The following is a 19,329-nucleotide window of genomic DNA, read 5'->3' on the forward strand; positions in this document are numbered from 1 at the left end:
TCCAGAGATCATCGTAGCCCAACGCCCCGTGCTGAGCAGGAGCGCCCGGGGCAGGTCACCCAGGGGCACGCGATGCCTGGCGCCGCTGCCGGCCCTGCCACCCGGCTGCTGCGCAGGGCGCTGTGGGCGCTGACGCTGCTCCTCTCTGTGGCCATCTACGGCTCCCACGCCCCCCTGCTCGCCCTCTGCAAGGTGGATGGGGCCATCCCCTTCAGCTCCGCGGCCGTGGTGGTGCTGGTGGAGCTGACCAAGCTGCTGCTGTCCCTCCTGCTGCTGCCGCTGTCCCGGCAGCCGCCGCCGCCGCACGTCTCCTGGCGCCACGCCGCTCCCTTCGCCCTCTCCGCCCTGCTCTACGCCGCCAACAACAACCTGGTGGTGCACATGCAGCTCTTCATGGACCCCAGCACCTTCCAGGTGCTGAGCAACCTGAAGGTGCTGAGCACGGCGCTGCTCTACAGCCTGCTGCTGCGCCGGCGGCTGAGCAGCCGCCAGTGGCTGGGGCTGGGGCTGCTGCTGGCCGCGGGGCTCAGCTACAGCTGGGGCGGCCTGCGGGGCCCCGGCCGCGCCTCGGGGACGCAGCTGCACGTCACCCTGCCCGGCCTGCTGCTGCTCTCCGTCTACTGCCTGGTCTCAGGCCTCTCTGCTGTCTACACAGAAGCCATCCTTAAGGCCCAGGCGCTGCCCCTCGGCCTGCAGAACCTCTTCCTCTACTCCTTCGGGGTGCTGCTCAACCTGCTGGGCTACTTCTGGCAGGGCGCCGAGGGAGGCTTCCTGCAGGGCTTCTCCCCCTGGCTGCTGCTGGTGGTGCTCAGCCAGGCCCTGAACGGGCTGCTGATGTCGGTGGTGATGAAGCACAGCAGCAACATCACCAGGCTCTTTGTCATCTCCTGCTCCATCCTGGCCAATGCCCTCCTCTCCGTGGCCCTCTTCAGCCTGCAGCTCACTCCGCTCTTCTTCGTGGCCGTGGCCTGCGTCGGCCTTGCCATGCACCTCTACTATGGCCTCCCCTAGCTGCTGCCTTCCTGCCCTGCCTGCTCTGGGGCAGCCTTTTCTCGTGCCTCTGGGGGTGGCAGCACTGGGCTGGCAGCAGCGCTGGTGCCGGTGGCCTCCCCGCCCGGCTCCTTGCAGGGCCTTGGTGCTGGTACCCCACAGCCTGCAGGAGCAGTGCCAAGGGGGCAGTGCCCTGCGCCCTTTCCCAGGGCGGGCAGCTGGGACCTCCTCAGCCTGGAGGAGGGGTTCTGAGCACCTTGTTCCTGGGGTGTGGCAAGATGCTTCCCCACACAGAGCACCCCTGAGTTGTGCCACAGTGCCCAGCTCTGGCTCATGTGCCACTGTTCCATCCTGGGGATGGTGCTCCCACAGCTGTCCTCACAGGGCTGCCTGCAGAGCCTCACACTGTGGCCAGAGGCAGCTTCCCAGCCTGGCCCCAGCCACTGGCTGCTGCTGGCCCTGGGCTCTGTTTGCCCTTCTGAGGGTGGTGACCTCACACTGGGCCGTGGGGGAAGCTCTGCCACCTGCTTCCCAGAAGGGAGCTGGCATCCCATGTTTGTGCCCACACTGGTGAGCTGTGGGCACTGCTGGTTCTGCCTGGGGTTAGTAAAGCTGTGGTTCAGCAGCAGCTGTCTGTCTGTCCTCCTTGGGGAGGGGGTCTGTGTGTCCACCCTGGGGGCAGGGACCTGCTTAACCTGGCAGAGGCTGGGGCATGTCCAGGCCTGGTGACAGTGGCTGATGAGGTGACACTCACTTTATTGCACCTGGCAGCAGGTGAGGGGCCACCACCTCTCCCCCCCTGCCCACTGCTGCTGCAGGCAGGTGCCCAGCAGCAGGGCAAGGCCTTGCCTGGGGGGTGGCAAAGGGGTGAAGCCCCCTCCCAGGGGACAGCTTTCTGTGAGGAGCAGCTCTCAGCAGCCAGGCCCTGGGGCCTCGCCCTGGCTGCTCTCCAGCATCAGGGCTGATGGCTCTGCAGGGAGGGAGGTGGAAGAGAGAATCCCAGACTGAGTTGGGTGGGAAGGGACCTTTGAAGGTCATCTCGACCTCTGCAGCCAGCAGGGGCATCCCCAACCAGAGCAGGCTGCTCACAGCCCCAAACGACCTCACCTAGCACGGTGCCAGGGATGGGGCAGCTCCCACCCCGCCGTGCAGCCTGGGCCAGGCTCCCCTTACCTTCAGTGTCAAACATTTCTCCCTCCTTTGGCTCAGACCATTCCCCCTTGTCCTGTCCCAAGAGGCCCTGCTCCAACCTCTGCCCCCAGCTTTTAGAGACCCCTTTGGGTACTGAGAGGCCACCAAAAGGCCTTCTGGAGCCTCCTCCAGCTTTGAGGTGGCAGAACCCCCAAGCTGCCTGCCAGGGCTCCCATGCTAGCCCCCCAAGATCCCCATGCTGCCTGCCAGGGCTCCCATGCTAGCCCCCCAGGGCTCCCAAGCTGCCTGCAGGGCTCCCATGCTGCCTGCCAGGGCTCCCATGCTAGCCCCCCAGGGCTCCCAAGCTGCCTGCCAGGGCTCCCATGCTAGCCCCCCAAGATCCCCAAGCTGCCTGCCAGGGCTCCCATGCTAGCCCCCCAAGATCCCCAAGCTGCCTGCCAGGGCTCCCATGCTAGCCCCCCAAGATCCCCAAGCTGCCTGCAGGGCTCCCATGCTGCCTGCAGGGCTCCCAAGCTGCCTGCAGGGCTCCCATGCTGCCTGGCAGGGACCCTGTCCCCACCCCCTGCCCCGGGGCAGCTGTCTCAGGTTGTCTGTGCGGTGGCAGCAGCTGAGCAGCTGGCAGCCCTCCGCCGTGGGCGGTGCCCGGCGGTGCCCAGCGAGCCCCGCGGACGTCCTGCAGCGGCTCCTGGTGCCGGTGCCCCGGGGCCTCCCTCTGCTCCTCTGCCAGCTGCCGCTGCTCCCGAAGCACCTGCGGGGATGCCCGGGGCTGCCTGGCAGGGCTCCAGCAGCCGGGAGGTGCCCAGCCCTTCCGTGCCCACCTGCCTCTGCTGCCGGTGGCTCTGCAGCCAGGCCTCCAGGTGCCGCTCGGCTGCCTGCCGCTCCCCGCCCGCTGCCTCCGGCCTCAGCCCCAGGGCTGCCACCTCCCGCTGCCAGCGAGCTGCGCCCCGCTGCAGAGGACAGGGCAGCTCGGGGCTGCCCTCTGCCCCCTGGGCTGCCCTCTGCCCCCTGGGCTGCCCTGCCTGGAGGAGGAGAGCTTGCAGCCCAGGGGGCTGGGCTCGCTTCCCGTGCCCACCTCGCTGCTGGCCTCCTGGGCTGGCACTGCCCCGTGCCCGAGCTGGCTGTGCAGGAGCAGGCAGTGCCGAGCCCGCAGCTGCGGCTTCTGTGCCTTGGCCAGGGCGAGCTGCGCCTCCAGGGACGGGCACGGCGGGCACCGTCTGCATGCCTGGCACAAGCAGAGTAGGTCTGGGCAGCACCTGGGGGCCCTGCTGCAGGCCCTGGGCACTGCCCCTGCCCGGGAGCAGCAGCAGGGAGCCGCTGGGGTGTCGCTCACCGTGCCAGCCCCGGGCAGTGCCCCTGGCCGTGCTGCTTTGCCTGGCAAGGGCTGCTCCAGCTGCCCCTGCCCTGCGCTGGCTGGCGCTCGGCTGCCCTCTGCCCGGCTGCTGGCAGGGTGCCCTGGGTGGGGGGAGGAGAAGGAGCATGAGGAGGTGTGGCTGGGGACAGGGGGAGAGGGAGGGAAGCTTCTCCCAGCCCTAGCAGATCCTTTTCCCACCGCGGGACGCGATGCTCCGTGCCCACATCTCAGCCACCCAGGCGTGGGGCCCAGCCCTGCCCCCGTGCCCTGTCCCTCTTGGCTCCAGGCTGGCACCAGGCAGGGTTCGTGTCCCAGGCTGCTGGTCCTGCACCGTATTCCCTGTGGAGACCTGGTCCTGTGAGAGCAGGAGATGCTGTGGGGATGCAGCCAGGGGCCAGGGCTCCTCCTGCAGCTGGCAGGGCCCCGGCCGAGGAGGCTGTGCCCTGCCCCATGCCCACCTTGGCCCTGGGCTGCTGCAGCTGCCTTGCCCTGAGTGCCTCAGCTGCTGCCTGCTTCTTCTCCCACCTCTGGCTCTTCAGCACCTGGAGGAGGAGGCTGAGGGTCCCTCCTGTGCCGAGGCACAGCTCCAGGGACACATCCCACACATCCCCTCCCCCCGGGCAGGCAGCCCCCAGCCCCTGCCCTGCGAGGCTGCTGGCACCAGGGTGGAGCTTGGACCTCCTCCGACTGGGGTGGGAGGGTCGGTGCCAGCTCGGTCCCATCCGACGGCCAGGGGCATTGCCTCACCTTCAGCTCCCGCAGGGCTCTCCGCAGCTGTGCCAGGGCCACCTTCTGCCGGGGGGCAGCGGCCGCAGCCAGCAGCTCCCTGCGCAGCCCTCGCAGCTCCCCGCGCCGCGCCGCCAGCTCCCGCGCAGGGTCCCAGCAGGTGGCCGAGATGCTCTTGGCCAAGCCCTTCACTCGCTCGGCCACCCCCAGCGCTGCCAGCAGCTCCTCTCGGGAGGTATCTGGAGGGGAGGAACAAGCCCCGGGCAGGGGCCGCCAGGGTGGGTGCAGGGGCAGGGCTGAGGGGGAGGAGTGGAGCCAGTGCCTGGCTTCCAGTGCCTGTGGATGTCCCCAGGCAGCGGCCAGGGACCAAGTGGCAGGCAGGGGGAGGGAGTGGGGCAAAGCTCAGGGAGGGGACAGCCCTGAGTGGTGTCCCCATGCAGTGGTACCTGGCAGTGTCACCCAGAGCAGCAGCAGGGTCAGGCTGTTCCCCTCCAGGAGCTGTTCCACCACCCAGGGCAGGCAGCAGGCAGCAGGAGCCCTGTGTGTGGGGTGAGAGAGCCCTGGGAGAGGATGGGGCTGGGACCCACACCTGGGCAGACCAAACCCTGTCCCACAGGAGGGGTTGGCCCTGCTGGGAGCAAGCTCCTGTCCCCAGGGTGGTGGCAGCCCCTTGGCTCCCAGGGACAGGCTCCTGCTGAGGCTTCAGGACCCCTCCTGTTTCACCCCTGGGCACCAACTCATGGACCCAGGGAATGGGTTGGGTTGGAAGGGACCTTCAAGATCATCCAGTGCCAGCCCCCTGCCCATGGGCAGGGACACCTCCCACCAGCCCAGGTTGCTCAGGGCCTCATCCAGCCTGGCCTGGAACACCTCCAGGCAGGAGGCAGCCACAGCCTCCCTGGGCAGCCTGTGCCAGTGTCTCCCCAGCCTCACTGCCATGAATTTCTCCCTCATCTCCAGCCTCAGTCTCCCCTCTCCCAGCTCAAAGCCATTGTCCCTCATCCTGTCACTCCCAGCCCTTGTCCAAAGTCCCTCCCCAGCTCTCCTGGAGCCCTTCAGGTACTGCTCTGAGGTCTCCCTGGAGCCTTCTCTTCCCCAGGCTGAACAGCCCCAGCTCTCCCAGCCTGTGCCCACAGCAGAGGTTCTCCAGGCTCTGCTCATCTCTGCAGCCTCCTCTGGGCCTGCTCCATGGGTTCCACGTCCCCCTGAGCTCAGAGGGTGCCAGGAGGGGCTGTGGCTCAGCCCCAGCACGGAGCTGCAGCCTGGTACGTACGGCTCAGGGCAGGGCACCGCGGTGCCAGGAGCTGCCAGGATCCTGAGGGCTGAGCGCTGCTGCCGGCCCCCTGCCAGCTGCCACTCCAGGGTGAGGGTGAAGAGGCTGCTGGCACTGGGGAGAGGCCAGCATGGCAGTGGTGCTGAGCAGTGCCCACAGCCAGCCCCAGTGCCCCACGGCCCCCCCACATCCCTCACCCCAGCCCAGCCAAGTGCCCATCTGCAGGGGGGCTGCTGTGCTCACCCCTGGGGCAGTGCCACCATGGCACCCAGCCCGCTGCTGTAGATGCTGATGGCAGCTTGGGCATCGGGCACAGGGATTTCTGTGGCCTCCTCCACCATCCTGAAAGCAGAGGGAGACAAGAGTGAGGGAGTGGGGCCATGCCCAACCCCCCTCTGCGTGCCTGGGCTCCCTGGGGGATGTCCCTGGCCCTCCTCTGGCTGGGCACCTGCTCCCTGCCCACTGCTGGGGTACCAGCCCCCCCGAGAGCTACAAAGCCACCCGTGGGGCCCTGAGTACCTACAGGCCCAGGGGGGGCACGTCCAGCACCTGCAGGGCTCGGCCGGCGGGGCGGAGCAGGTCCCAGGCTTTGTCCTGGGCACAGAGCTGCAAGGGGGCACAGAGAGGGGGCACTGCTGGCACCTCGGGGTTCCTCCTGGCTAAGCACAGGGAAGGGCTGAGCAGGGAAAGGTCTCAGGGCCACTCCCAGCTTCTCCAGCCCTGGGACCAGGCAAAGGCAGAGCCCTGGCAGTGCCCAAGCCCTGTGTGGAGCTTGGCAGGGCACCCTGGAGCCAAAGCCTGGGGGCTCCTGTGCCAGCCAAGGGAGGGCCAGAGTGTGCCAGCACTCTGGAAGGACATTGAGGGCACAGGGAGGAGGTGCTGGAGAGCTGCCCTCCTCCCACCTGGCTGCAGGAATTCCCAGCCCTGGCAAGCCCTGTAGGGAGCTGGGCAAGGCTGGGACCTGAAGGCCTTCAGCCCCTGTCCCCCGCAGGGGTAGGGGACTGGGTGCCAGCCCTGGGGCACCGTCTGCCCCTTGGCACGGCAGGAGCTGCACCCCCATGCCCCAGGGCACCCTGGCCAGCCCTGGCCTGTCCTACCTGGACCAGGCTGACAGTCTGCAGGCTCTGCTCATCCCTGCCCAGCGCCTCCAGCTCCTGGAAGATGGTGGTGACCACCTGGGGACAAGCCAGGCAGGCTCCAGGAGCCACCTGAGACCAGCTCTGAGCCATGCCAGCCACACTGGGCACAGCTGGACAAGCCCAGATCACCTCTGCCTGCCACCATGCCCTGTGCCCTCACCTGCCAGGCGATGCTCTGGAGGGACAGCTGGGTGGGGGGACCGTGGGGGTGCCACAGCAGCAGGGTCAGGCTGTAGCCAAGGGGAACCAGAGCCAGCTGGGGCCTTGCCAGCTCCAGCACCTTCTCCTGGGAGGAGAGACACAGCCAGGAGAGCTGGCATGGCATGGCATGGCATGGCATGGCACAGCACAGCCAGCATGCTGCAGGTGGGCCAGCACAGAGGGCACTGGCATGGATAAGCCAGCAGAGCACAGACAGCATGGCACAGCTGGCACAGCATGGGTGGATGGCACAGAGTAGATGCAGAGCATATGCATAGCATGGCACAGTAATGCACAGCATGCCAGAGAGAGCAGGACAGGGGCAGTAAGGCACAGACAGCATGGCACAGCATGGCACAGCATGGCACAGCAGGTGCCAGCACCCAAGAGGAAACAGGCAAGGGCTGAGAGACAGCATCAGAGCCACACACAGGCCCAAGCCTGGTGTGCCCAGCACTGCAGTGGTGCCCAGTGCACCCAGGCCCACAGCTGGGTGCCCCAGCCCGTGGCCAGCATGGCTCTGGCTCAGCTGGCTGGGGAGAGGGCTGCCAGAGGAGGCTGTGGGCACCACCATACCTGTCCTGCCTCCAAGCAGAAGATGCCATCCACAGCCAAGCAGCTGCCCTGGCACGAGGGAGGATTCAGCTTCCACTCCCATCCCAGCATGACCAGAGCAGGGTAAAGGGCATACAGGGAAGGAGCTGGCAGGGGTGGCATGGAGGGCCTGGCACAGGCAGGGATGAGGGGGAGACCCTCTCCCTTGGTGACCCCCAGGAGCCCCCCCCAAGAGAGGGGCCCACAGCATGGGTAGGGTCAGCACGAGCCCTCAGCACCCAGCAGGGGCCCAGGGTGGCAGGGGGCTGGGACAGAGCCCCATGCTCCCCTCTGGGTGCCCAGCACCCCACTGATGCCCAGATCCCTGCCAGGCTCACCTGGGGCTGCTTCCCAGCACGGAGGAGCTGCAGGGGGTCTGTGCCACTCTGCCCCAGCCCTGCAAACACCGAGTGTGGGGTGCTGGGGGGGACACCCCCCCAGCGTGGGGCCGGCTCCCAGGGCTGCCCAGGGCTGTGACCACAGCCAGCAGAGCCAGCAGGGGGGAGGGCACTGCTGCCTGACCCAGGCCCAGCAGGTGAGCAGGGCCCCAGTGCCACCCTGGCTGTGGGCAGCCTGGTGCCCTGCTCTGGGGCTGGAGGCACCAGGCTGGGGAAGGTGTCCTGGGCTCCCTCTCTACCTGCTGCCTGCTGCAGTCCCACAGCTGCTCCTGCACAGACCTCCTGCAGGGACACCAGGCAGAGGGACCCTGAGCCAGGGTCTCCCCCACCCCCCCAGCACCCTCCCAGGGCTGGGTGAGCACCCGGGGAGCTGGGCAGTGCCCGGCCATGCCACACAGAAGGCAGGGCACAGATGCCTCCAAACCACCCTGCGGGGGCTCCCCCATGATGGCACTCACCTGCCCAGAGTCCATGGCCAGCTGAGGAGCAGCAGCTTGTGAGGTCCTGGGCAGGGCAGGGGATGGGGTTACAGGAGGAGGGATTCTGTTCCCCTGCATTATTCATGGGTGCTGGGCACGGCCGGGCAGAGCTGGGCACAGCCTGGTACCACCAGAGCCTGGAGGCTGAGCCCTGCTGGCCAAGGAGTCGGTGAGGCCATGGGGGCAAGGGGGTGCCTGGAGCCATGGGGTGAGTGGCTCCAGGAGGGACATCTCTGCAGGATTCAAAGGGCAGCTGAGGGAACCTGAGCCATGGTGCAGGTTTTCCAGAGACAAGAAGCAGGCACAGAGTGACCTTTATTGGCACTCAGTCATGCCAAGGGGAAGGCTGAAGCTGAGGAGCCCTCTGCTCTGGGGGACAGGAGAGAGGCCCCCAGCCAGCCCCTGCCCCTCACAGCTGGACAGGACCAGGCAGAGTGAGGAGATGCAGAGGTGTGTGTCCCCCCCCTCCTACCATCACACCATGCACTGAGCTGCCCTGGGCTCAGCCCCTGCCTGCCCAGACTTCCTCTGGCCAGGCTGGGCATGAGCTGCCCTCACACGTGGAGCTGAGCAGCACCCCGGGCCCAGCAGAGCAGAGCCAGGGCTGGGGTTGTGCTTCAGCTGGCTGCTGCTAAGGGAAGGACACTGCTTGGATCCTGGCACTTAGAGATTTCTCCTTTCTTCACCCATCAGGCAGCAGCTGCTGCTCCCTGTGCCCAGGTAGCAAGGCTGAGCACCAAGGCCTGGGTGCAGACACTTGGGGTTCAGAATAGAATAGAATAGAATAGAATAAACCAGGTTGGAAGAGACCTTCAAGATCATCATGTCCAACCTATCATCCAACACCACCTAAACAACTAACCCATGGCACCAAGCACCCTGTCAAGCCTTGTCCTGAACACCCCCAGTGATGGAGACCCCACCACCTCCCCAGGCAGCCCATTCCAGTGGGCAATCACTCTCTCTGTGTAAAACTTCCTCCTAACCTCCAGCCTAAACCTCCCCTGGCACAGCCTGAGACTGTGTCCTCTTGTTCTGGTGCTGGTTGCCTGGGAGAAGAGACCAACCTCTCCCTGACTACAACCTCCCTGCAGGTAATTGTAGAGAGCAATAAGGTCACCCCTGAGTCTCCTCCTCTCCAGGCTAAGCAACCTCAGCTCCCTCAGCCTCTCCTCACAGGGCTGTGTTCCAAGCCCCTCACCAACTTTGTTGCCCTTCTCTGGACACCTTCCAGCAAGTCAACCTCCTTCCTAAACTGAGGGGCCCAGAACTGGACACGGACTCCAGGTGTGGCCTAACCAGTGCAGTGTACAGGGGCACAATGACCTCCCTGCTCCTGCTGGCCACACTGTTCCTGATGCAGGCCAGGATGCCATTGGCCCTCCTGGCTGCCTGGGCACACTGCAGGCTCATGTTCAGCCTACCATCAACCAGCACCCCCAGGTCCCTCTCAGCCTGCCTGCTCTCAACCACTCTGCCCCCAGCCTGTAGCTCTGCATGGGGTTGCTGTGGCCAATGTGCAGAACCTGGCACTTGGATGTGTTCAATCTCCTGCCCTTGGCCTCTGCCCATCTGCCCAGCCTGTCGAGGTCCCTCTGCAGAGCCTCTCTACCCTCCAGCAGATCAACTCCTGCCCCCAGCTTGGTGTCATCAGCAAATTTACTGATGATGGACTCGATGCCCTCATCCAGATCATCAATAAAGATGTTAAAGAGCATGGGGCCCAGCACTGATCCCTGGGGCACACCACTGGTGACTGGAGGCTCAGCAGAGCTGGGCTGAGCCTTTGCTAGCACCCAGCAGACCTCAAGGTCCTCTGCTCAGCTTCCTGTCTTCTGTGGCGCTGGTCCTGTGCTGGGCCACAGCTCAGAGCCATTCCCACAGCCAGAGCCTGGCTGGGGCCAGTGCAGCAGAGAGGCTGTGGAGGCCACCAGGAAGGTTGTGTTTGGGGAGCCACAGGGCTGCAGGGTGGGAGAAGGACCCTGGGTGGGGCCCTGCGGGGCTTAGGGCACTGGAGCACTGCTTGCAGTGCTGCAAACGTGGTGGAGCTGAAGTCCTCTTGTTGAGGGCAGAAGACATCCCAGGGGCACTGGATGCACCTTGAGGGGTTAGGGTTGCCACAAGGAAAACCTCTCTGGTCAGATCATGGCAAGGGGCTTTGCCTGCCACCCCCTCAGGCAAAGCCACAGCCACTGAGGGATAATCACAGCCTGGCCTGGCTGGAAGAGACCTCAAGAGTCCAACCACCACCCAACATCTCCCTGTGCATAACTCACTCCCTAAGCTCCTCACCCAAACCTCTTCCAAACATCCCCCCCAGGGATGCTGATTCTAGCACCTCCCTGGGCAGCCAGGGACCGTGGCCTGGGGACACCGAGAGAGCCCCTCCCCAGCAGCTGGGGGTCCTGTGAGCCTCGCCGGGGAGATCCTGGCCGGGCAGCCCCCCGGGGGGGAGCCCTGGGGGGGCTGTTTCCAGGTCAGGCTGCGCGGCAGGGCAGGGCGAGCCCAGCCCTGGCTCTGAGCAGGCAGCCGGCGGCGGCGGCGCCCAGCAGGGCGAGGATGAGGCAGGGAACGATGACCGCAGCAGGCTGACACCGCAGCACCGACACCGGCACGGCCGCCACCGGCACGCCCCGGTAGCCAGGCGGGGCCTGGCACACGTAGTCCTGGGGCCAGCCCTGCCCGAGCCGGCCCCTGCCCGCCAGCGCCTGCAGCCCCCCGGCGCCGGAGCAGGAGCAGTCGTAGGGGTTGCCAGGCGCTGCCAGCTCCCGCAGCTGCTTCACCTCGGCCCAGGGCAGCTCCCGCAGCGAGTTGTTGCCCAGGGTCAGGGTGTCCAGCATGGGGCACTGCCCGAGCGGGGGCGCAGCCTGCAGCAGGTTGTGGCTCAGGAAGAGCTTCTTCAGGGAGCCCAGGGAGAGGTCTACGGCGCGGAGGTGGTTGCGGCTCAGGTCCAGCACCTCCAGGCTGCGAGGCAGAGGTGCGGGGACTTCATCCAAGCCGGTGCTGGACAAGTTAAAGGTTCGGAGGGACTGTGGCCACCGGCAGGAGGAGGTGGGGTCCACCAGCAGCTTGTTGTGGCTGAGATCCAGGTGCTGGAGCTCGGGCAGCAGCCGCAGACCCTGGCAGGCGGCGCGGTAGGACCTCAGGCGGTTGTGCCGCAGGCTCAGCGCCTGGAGCCGAGGGAAAGCTCCCGGGCAGAAGGCAGACCCCAGGCTCTCGTCCCCGAGGCTGTTGTGCGCCACGTCCAGCGAGCGCAGGGCTGCGAAGAGGCTGCCGATGGCACAGGGCAGGCTGGCGACGCCGCAGGCGGTGAGCGACAGCTCCCGCAGCTCCCGCAGCCAGCGGCTCAGGCTCCGCAGCTCCTGCTCCCGGCCGGCCAGCGGCGCGGAGCTCACCTGGTGGAAGCGCAGGGACAGGATGGGCAGCTCCCGGCCGGCCATCTGCTGCCAGTCGCCCTGCCCCTCGAAAGTGCAGCTCTCAAACGCCAGCTCCTGCACCTGGGTGTAGGAGAAGAACCTGAGCACTCGGGCGAGGAGTGCCTCGGGCACCAGGAGATCCCCAAAGACGATTTTCCTGACGGTCAGGGAGCCCAGCATGTCAATGGTGGAGGGGTCCGGGTCTGTGATGGGGAGGGCCACGTATCTCTGCAGCTCTCCCCCCCAGAACTCCACCACAGTGGCTGGGAGGCACTGGATGATGCTGCCTAAGCTCTCCTCAGACAGGTTGTAGCAGGTGCAGTGCTCCTGGGTGCGGTTGAAGAAGCATCTGCCCTCTGCCTCCAGCAGCCCCAGCAGCAGCAGCAGCACAGCCACCTCCATCCTGAGCAACCTGGCAACCAGAAGATCACAGAGTGGGGGCAGGGGTTGCAAGGGACCTCCAGAGATCATCCAGCCCAACCCCCTGCCAGAGCAGCATCACCCAGGGCAGGGCACATGGGAACACATCCAGGTGGGGCTTGGAAGTCTGCAGAGAAGAAGACTCCACAACCTCTCTGGGCAGCCTGCTCCAGGGCTCCAGCAGCCTCACAACAAAGTTTCTCCTCATGTTGAGGTGGAACCTCCTGGGTTCCAGCTTGTGCCCATTGCCCCTTGTCCTGTCACTGGGCACCACAAAACAGAGCCTGGCACCTTCATCCTGACCCCCACCCCTCAGATATCGATAGACATTGATCAGATCCCTCTTGGCCTTCTCCTCCCTACACTAGACAGCCCCAGGGCTCAGCCTTGCTTCACAGCAGAGATGTTCTTCCTGTCCCTTCATCATCCTCACAGCCTCCACTGGGCTCTCTCCAGCAGGCCTCTGTCTCTCTGGAGCTGGGGAGCCCAGAGCTGGACGCAGGATTGCAGCTGTGGTCTCAGCAGGGCAGAGCAGAGGGGCAGGAGAGCTTCCCCAGCCCTGCTGGCCACACTTTGCTTGCTGCAGCCCAGGACCCCATTGTCTCTGTTGCCCACAAGGGCACATTGCTGTGCCATCATCAATGGTGAGGGGCAGCAGCACTCTTATGGCAGCTGAGGGCAGCTGCAGGAGGGTGGCTCGGGCAGGGTCAGCCTGGGCACAGCTCTGCCCTCATCCCTCCTGCCCAACCACCCTTCACGTGGGTCCAGCACACCCCAGCAGCACGCAGCTGGCTGCTCAGCCACGACAAACACCAGGCAGGCACCACCCAAGAGCCGTGCCACCTTGGCAGGGAGGTGGTAGCCCCGGGCTCACCCCACCCCAAGGTGCCAGCAGGGCAGGGCAGGGCAGCTGCTGGGCTCTGTGCTTTCACAGCTTCACAGACTGCAGCGGGTTGGAAGGGACTCTCCAAGCTCACCTTGTCCAGCCCTCCTGCAGGCAGCAGGGACACCCCCAACCAGAGCAGGCTGCCCAGGGACACAGCAAATCTGATCTTAATGGCTGCAGGGCTGGGGCCTCACCCTCCTCTGGGCAGCCTGTGCCAGAGTCTCCCCACCCCCACAGTGCAGAGCTCCCTCCTGATGTCCAACCCAGCCCTGCCCTGCTCCAGCTCCAAAACGCTGCCCCTCGGCCCTCCCCAGCCTTCCTCTAGGTCCCCTTCAGACACTGACATGCAGCTCTAAGGTCTCGCACCTGGGTCCTGTCCCTGAGTGAGTCGCAGGCGTCAGGAGACACCACACAGCCGGAGGAGCCAGGCAGAGCCTGCTGAGCACGGGCTGGGCTCTGGCTGTGCACCTCTGCAGTGCTTGCTGCAGCCTGGGGCAGGAAATTGCAACACACACCTGGCTCTAGGTTGTGCTTTCTGTCCCCCACAGACAGACCTGACTCCAGCTTGTCCTTTCTGTCACCCCCAGACCTGGCTCTAAGCTGTGCTTTCTGTCACCCCCTCCCCAGACCTGACTCCAGCTTGTCCTTTCTGTCACCCCCAGACCTGGCTCTAAGCTGTGCTTTCTGTCACCCCCCTCCCCAGACCTGGCTCTAAGCTGTGCTTTCTGTCACCCCCTCCCCAGACCTGACTCCAGCTTGTCCTTTCTGTCACCCCCAGACCTGGCTCTAAGCTGTGCTTTCTGTCACCCCCTAGACCTGGCTCTAAGCTGTGCTTTCTGTCACCCCCTCCCCAGACCTGACTCCAGCTTGTCCTTTCTGTCACCCCCAGACCTGGCTCTAGGTTGTGCTTTCTGTCCCCCCCACTCCCCAGACCTGGCTCTATGTTGTCCTTTCTGTCCCCCTGTGCCTTGCTTCACCACCAGCCTCCAAGGAGACCCTCAGAGGACTGTGTGAGACTCTGCAGAGGTCTCTCTCAGCACCCAGCTTTGCTGCCCAGCTGCTGGCAGGGCACAGATGGGCTGCTGCCAGCCTGTGCTGACTCAGCTGTCCCAGCACACAGCTGGGCTGGCGGTGAGGAGCTGTTGGGGGTCTGCAGCCCAACCTCCTGCTTCCAGCAGCTCTGCTGCCAGCACCTGCCCCCAGCAGCCACAGTTCTGCTCTGCCCCAAACCCTGCCAGGAGCTCTCCCTACCTCTCTGTGCTGCCGTGGGGCTGCTGCATCCTCCCGGGGAGCAGCTCTCCTCCGAGTGCCCTGGCTGGAGGGGCAGCTCCAAACGGGGCTGGTGTGGCCAGTGGCCAGTGAGTCACCAGCCAGCCCTCACCGGGGCCTTCCTTCTCCCCACTGCAGCTTCCTCAAGCTGCTGCCAAACCCCAGGCTGAGGTGGCAAGGGCTCAGCTCTCCTGCCTCGGAGCCTCCCTTGCTGAGGCCTCCAGCTGGAGCAGACCTCAAGCGCCTGCAGATATCTTCCAGCTGCCCTTGGGGCTTCTGCAGCCCTCTCCTGCCCACCTCAGGATCCAGGGGGCTGCTGGGCAGCTGGAGGCAGGCTCCCAGGCACTGCCCTGGCTCCTGCTGCATGACTTCCTGATCAGGATGGGGCCACAGGAAGCAACTTGTCCCATGGGCAGCCACCCAAGGCACTTCTGCTTCACTTCTCTTCACCAAGGAGCTCTTGGGGCTGCCCAAGGCTGTGGGCTGGGAAGAGCTGTGGTGGAAGTGCCCAGTGCTGCTCCCAGCCCCAGGAAGGCTGAGGAAGAGGGGGTGGTCAAGGCTCACTTTTGGGCCCCCCACTCCAAGAAGGACATGGAGGAGAAGGGCAGCAAAGGTGGGGAAGGGACCGGGGAGGAGCAGCTGAGGGAGCTGGGGGTGTTCAGTGTAGAGCAGAGGAGGCTGGGGGAGACCTCATTGCTCTCTACAGCTCCCTCAGAGGAGGCTGCAGTGAGCTGGGGGTTGGGCTCTGCCCCCTAGGAACAAGTGATAGGCTGAGAGGAAATGTTCTCAAGTTGCCCCAGGGGAGGTTTAGGTCAGACATGAGGAACAATTTCTTCCCCTTGAGGGTTGTCAAGCCTGGGACAGGCTGCCCAGGGCAGTGGTGGAATCCCCTGGAGGGGTTTCAAGCTGTGGAGAGGTGGTGGTGAGGGCCAAGGCAGCAAAGCTTTGCAGACACCAAGAGGAGCTGCAGAAGTAACCTCAGCAAGCAGCTTGGGCAGGCAGCTCCTGCCCCAGCTGCGGGGACACTGCGGTGAAGTCCCTAATGCCACATCAGCACCACCCTGGGAACTGCACCTTCCAGCCATGCAGTTTGCTTGCCTGAGACCCAACCCAGGCAGGGAAATCCCCAGGGAAGGAGAAATCCCTGACAGGTCTGTCCAAGTGCCTGGTGGCCTCCGCTCCCTGATGGAGACCTTGGCACAGGCACAGCCTCCAGCTGCCAATGGAGCATGAGCCAAGCCCAGGAGCCACCTTGCCAAGGAAGGCAGCCTTGGGGGGAGGAGTGTCCCTCACAGCACACAGCTGCACACAGGGCAGCTGGGAACTGCTCCTGTCCCCCTCCTACCTGGGCCACAGGCAGCTGGGGAACGCTCTGGGTGCCAGGGTGTGACAGTCCCACAGCCTTCTGCGTCACCTTCTGCGTGGTGCTCAGCAGCCTGGGGGCTCTGAGCAGCAGCAAGCTCCCCGCATCTGCAAGCAAAGATTTGTTTGGGCTGGTGCTGGCCACCTCAGAGCCACAGAACCGTTTTGGTTGGAAGAGATCTTTGAGGTCACCAAATCCAACCACGAACCCAGGTCACCCCTGAGCCATGGCCCTCAGCACCACACCCCCAGGGCTTTCAATCTGCTGTTGCTCTCTGGGAGGTGGGGGAGGACCAGGCTTGGAGGAGGAAAGTGTGGTGACCTACAGACCCTTCCTGAGAGAAGGAAGAAAACTCTTGGCTCCTTCAAATGCTTCCTGGCAGGATGAAGTTCTTACAGCTGCTCTCCCGGAGGCCAGAGAAACTGGAAACGCTGTTTCCAATACCTGGTTACCAAAATCAGGCCCCATGGATGTGTCTGCCTACCTCCACCTGTCTGTACAGCAAGGAGGAAAACACCAACAGCATGTTGACCAAGAAAAACACAAGAGCTTGGTTTACTCTGTTGCATCTTACACAACCAGTGCCCGAACGCCAGAGACCGTACTCGAGGAAGACAATTGTTTATACGGGCCACCAGCTAAGCAGGGCCTGCAAGCTAAAGCTGAAGCAAAACTTCCCAAGAGCTGGGTGCCTCTCACAAACCCCAGCAAGAGCATTGCCCATCACAGCAGTGATTCAGCCCTCCCCGTGAACACCACTTTGCAAGGCACCCCAGCGTCACCCGCGCCCTTCAGCGGACGCTTTCTCCCCGGCAAGCCTTCCCTCTGGCAAGATGGAAGCAGGGAATGATCCTGGAACTTGGGAAAGAGGGGTTTGCAGAGTACACCAAAAAGCTTTCCCCCCCCTCCCCACAAGGAGAGCTTTTTTCGTGCAGCTTTGGAGTCCATCCTACTGCCTGAAGCGCCAGCCACTGAGGAGCAGAGGGAAAGCGCTGCAGTTTCCGGCTGCTCGTCCGGGGTGCAGCAGGTCTTGGAAGAGGTTGGCCAGGGGCAGGCTCTGGAAAGCTCTGTTCAGCAGGAGGCTCTTCAGGATCTGGGCCTGGTGGGCTGCGTGGCTGAGTATCCAGGCCAGTTGTGTGGGACCGAATGGGAAACTCCAGGGAAACCAAAGCCCTTCCTGAGGAGTGCTTTTGACAACCCCCTGCAGGTTGCAGCACGCATTGGAGCCCTAAATCGTGCTGCCAATTGTGACTTCCAGGTGAGGTGTGGGCTCATTGTGGTTGCCTACAAGGATGGCTCCCCTGCCCCTCCCCATCTCGGGGATCCCCATCTGCGCTCCCCCTGGAAGAAGTGGCTCTTGCGCCTCGAGGAGTGCAAGGACAAAAACTGAGGCCAGCCAAGGCATGCAGAGGCAAGTGGGCTCAGCACAGAGTGAAGCCCACCATTTTAATACATAGCTTTGGGACTTTGGCTGAATTTTTAACATAAAGTCTCCTCCCCCCCTCAATAAAGCAAAGCAAAACCAAGGGCTGCGGTGCAGGGTTGGACTTGTGGATCTTTGAGGTCTCTTCCAACCTTGGTGATACTGTGTGTGAAGTACTGTGTGTGAAACCCCCCCCAGAGGTGAGGGCTGACCACTGCCCTGGGCAACCTGGCCAGGCCTGGACAACCTTTTTAGTTGGGATCATAGCAGCCTTGCTGAGTTTTCCTCACTCCTCCTTCTGGGCAGTTAAGAGAGCTCTGCCTGCGCCTGGCACCTTTGAACTGCTGCCCAGCAGCTGCCTTCTGCTGAAGATGAAGCTCCTCTGCCTCCTCAGGGGCCAGCCACATCCTGCTTCAACTTGAGAAGTGGGTTTTGGAACCATCTTTTTGCTGATGACTTCCTTCTTCTCACCCCTGTGAAAGATCCAAGCCCTGGTGCCTCGTGTCCCTGGTGAAACTCTGGGCTTGGGGAGCTTCACCAAATGCAGCTCAGCTCAGGAAGGAGCAGGAGCTGCTGGCTACAGCCCAGCAAGGCCAGCAGGGTCCGGCCTCTGCTTGGTTTTCCCCCCACCAAGCACACTTGTGTCTGTGTCCCTGTGTGCAGGTCCTGCACTTCATCCCTGGAGGCAGTGCTGGGACCACTGGCAGCACCACAGAGGGTCACAGCACCTAGAAAGGTCATCCTGTGCTCCCTGTGACCCAGCCAGGTAGCTCTGTTGGCCCCAGCCATGCAAGAGGGCTGGCTGTGTGCCCTCAGGACAGGATCACAGGATCCCAGATCAGAGGATGTTAAGGGTTGGAAGGGACCTTCCAGTCCAACCTCCCTGGCAGAGCAAGGCCAGGGCAGATTAGAGCAGGAGGAGAAGCTCCCTGGATCTGCTGGACACACTCCTCTGCACCCCAGGATGGCACAGGATGCCCAGCCACCACCCTGCTCCAGGAAGGTCTCCTCTTGGTCCTCCTAGAACGGTTTGAGTAGGCAAAGGTCTCTTCCAACCTGGTCTGGTCTGGTCTATGGACCTTTAGGATCATTGAGTCCAAGCATTGACCAGCACTGCCAGGGCACCACCAAACCATGGCCCTCAGCACCACATCTCCACAGCTTTGAAACCCTTCCAGGCATGGGGACTCCACCACTGCCCTGGGCACCCTGGGTCACCCTTTTGGAGATGAAATTGTTCCTCATGACCAACCTAAACCTGCCCTGGGGCAACTTGAGGCTATTGCCTCTTGTGCCCTCTCTTGTCACATGGCAGCAGAGCCCAGCCCCCACCCGGCTCCAGCCTCCTCTCAGGGAGCTGCAGAGAGCAATGAGGTCTCCCTCAGCTTCCTCTTCTGAACACCCCCAGCTCCCTCAGCTGCTCCTCCCCTCCCCTCTTCCCCAGACCCTTCCCCAGCTTTGTTGCCCTTCTCTGGACCTTCTCCAGCTCCTCAATGTCCTTCTTGGACTGAGAGGCCCAGAACCTGGGATTCAAGGTGCAGCCTCCCCAGTGCCCAGTCCAGAGTCACAATCCCTGCCCTGCTCCTGCTGCACACACCATTGCTGCTCCAGGCCAGGCTGCCTTGACCACCTGGGCAGACCCTGAGCTCCTCTCCAGCTGCTGTCACCCAGCACCCCCAGAGCCTTCTCTGCTGGGCACTTTCCAGCCTCTCTGCCCCCAGCCTGGAGCCTTCCTGGGGTTGCTGTACCCCAAGTGCAGCACCCAGCCCTGGGCCTTGTTGAGCCTGGTATGGTTTGAGCTTTACCCAGAGTCCAGAAGCCCCAAAGGAACAGATTTGGATTGCCTTCCCCTCCCCTTTTTTTTCCCTGGTAAAGCAACCTAGGCAGGAGAAAGGAGAGGTAGAATCATGACAGAGTGGTCTGGAATGGGTTGGGAAGTAAAAAGGAAACTTTTAAACAAAACAGACCCAGCATTGGAGTAGCGGAAAGTCACAAAGGCATAAGGGGAAGGGTAAATACAGAAATATACAAAGCCAGGCCCAGCTGGTGCTGGATTCCCTTGGTGCAGATGGATGCAGCTCCGATGCAGCTCTTTCCGAGCCTGGAAACAGCATGCAGGGAAGGCACAGGAAGCAGGAGCAGCAGAGAGCTCTACCCCCCAGGCACGGAGCACGGAAAAGAGCAAGCCCCTCAAGGGCTCTCCTTAAATAGGCTTTGGAGGACAGGAAGGGGGCGTGGGATAGACCTTT

General features: G+C 63.9%; 3 protein-coding genes and 1 pseudogene across 3 annotated transcripts; 2 read left to right on the forward strand and 2 right to left on the reverse strand.

The window, feature by feature from the left end:
- The first annotated feature begins 51 nt into the window (after positions 1-51).
- Positions 52-1,193, forward strand: LOC104298350 (probable UDP-sugar transporter protein SLC35A4). Its single transcript, XM_009898407.2, has one exon. It carries the CDS (start codon positions 73-75, stop codon positions 1,009-1,011), a length of 939 nt encoding a protein of 312 aa, XP_009896709.2. The 5' UTR covers positions 52-72; the 3' UTR covers positions 1,012-1,193.
- Positions 1,194-4,407: 3,214 nt separating this feature from the next.
- On the reverse strand, positions 4,408-6,992 carry LOC104298351 (uncharacterized). The gene is made up of 5 exons (XM_054168631.1): positions 6,792-6,992; positions 6,590-6,667; positions 6,016-6,098; positions 5,753-5,834; positions 4,408-4,458 (listed from the first exon to the last, which is right to left on the reverse strand). Exons 1-5 carry the CDS (start codon positions 6,969-6,971, stop codon positions 4,408-4,410), a joined length of 474 nt encoding a protein of 157 aa, XP_054024606.1. The 5' UTR covers positions 6,972-6,992.
- Positions 6,993-10,512: 3,520 nt separating this feature from the next.
- CD14 (CD14 molecule) lies at positions 10,513-13,559 on the reverse strand. Its single transcript, XM_054168422.1, has 2 exons — positions 13,392-13,559; positions 10,513-12,131 (listed from the first exon to the last, which is right to left on the reverse strand). Exon 2 carries the CDS (start codon positions 12,119-12,121, stop codon positions 10,781-10,783), a length of 1,341 nt encoding a protein of 446 aa, XP_054024397.1. The 5' UTR covers positions 12,122-12,131; positions 13,392-13,559; the 3' UTR covers positions 10,513-10,780.
- A 2,466-nt stretch (positions 13,560-16,025) lies between these two features.
- On the forward strand, positions 16,026-17,089 carry LOC104298348 (mitochondrial genome maintenance exonuclease 1-like; annotated as a pseudogene).
- Positions 17,090-19,329: the final 2,240 nt, after the last annotated feature.

This window comes from Dryobates pubescens, chromosome 16 (genome assembly GCF_014839835.1).
Source record: "Dryobates pubescens isolate bDryPub1 chromosome 16, bDryPub1.pri, whole genome shotgun sequence".
Classification (NCBI taxonomy): domain Eukaryota; kingdom Metazoa; phylum Chordata; class Aves; order Piciformes; family Picidae; genus Dryobates; species Dryobates pubescens.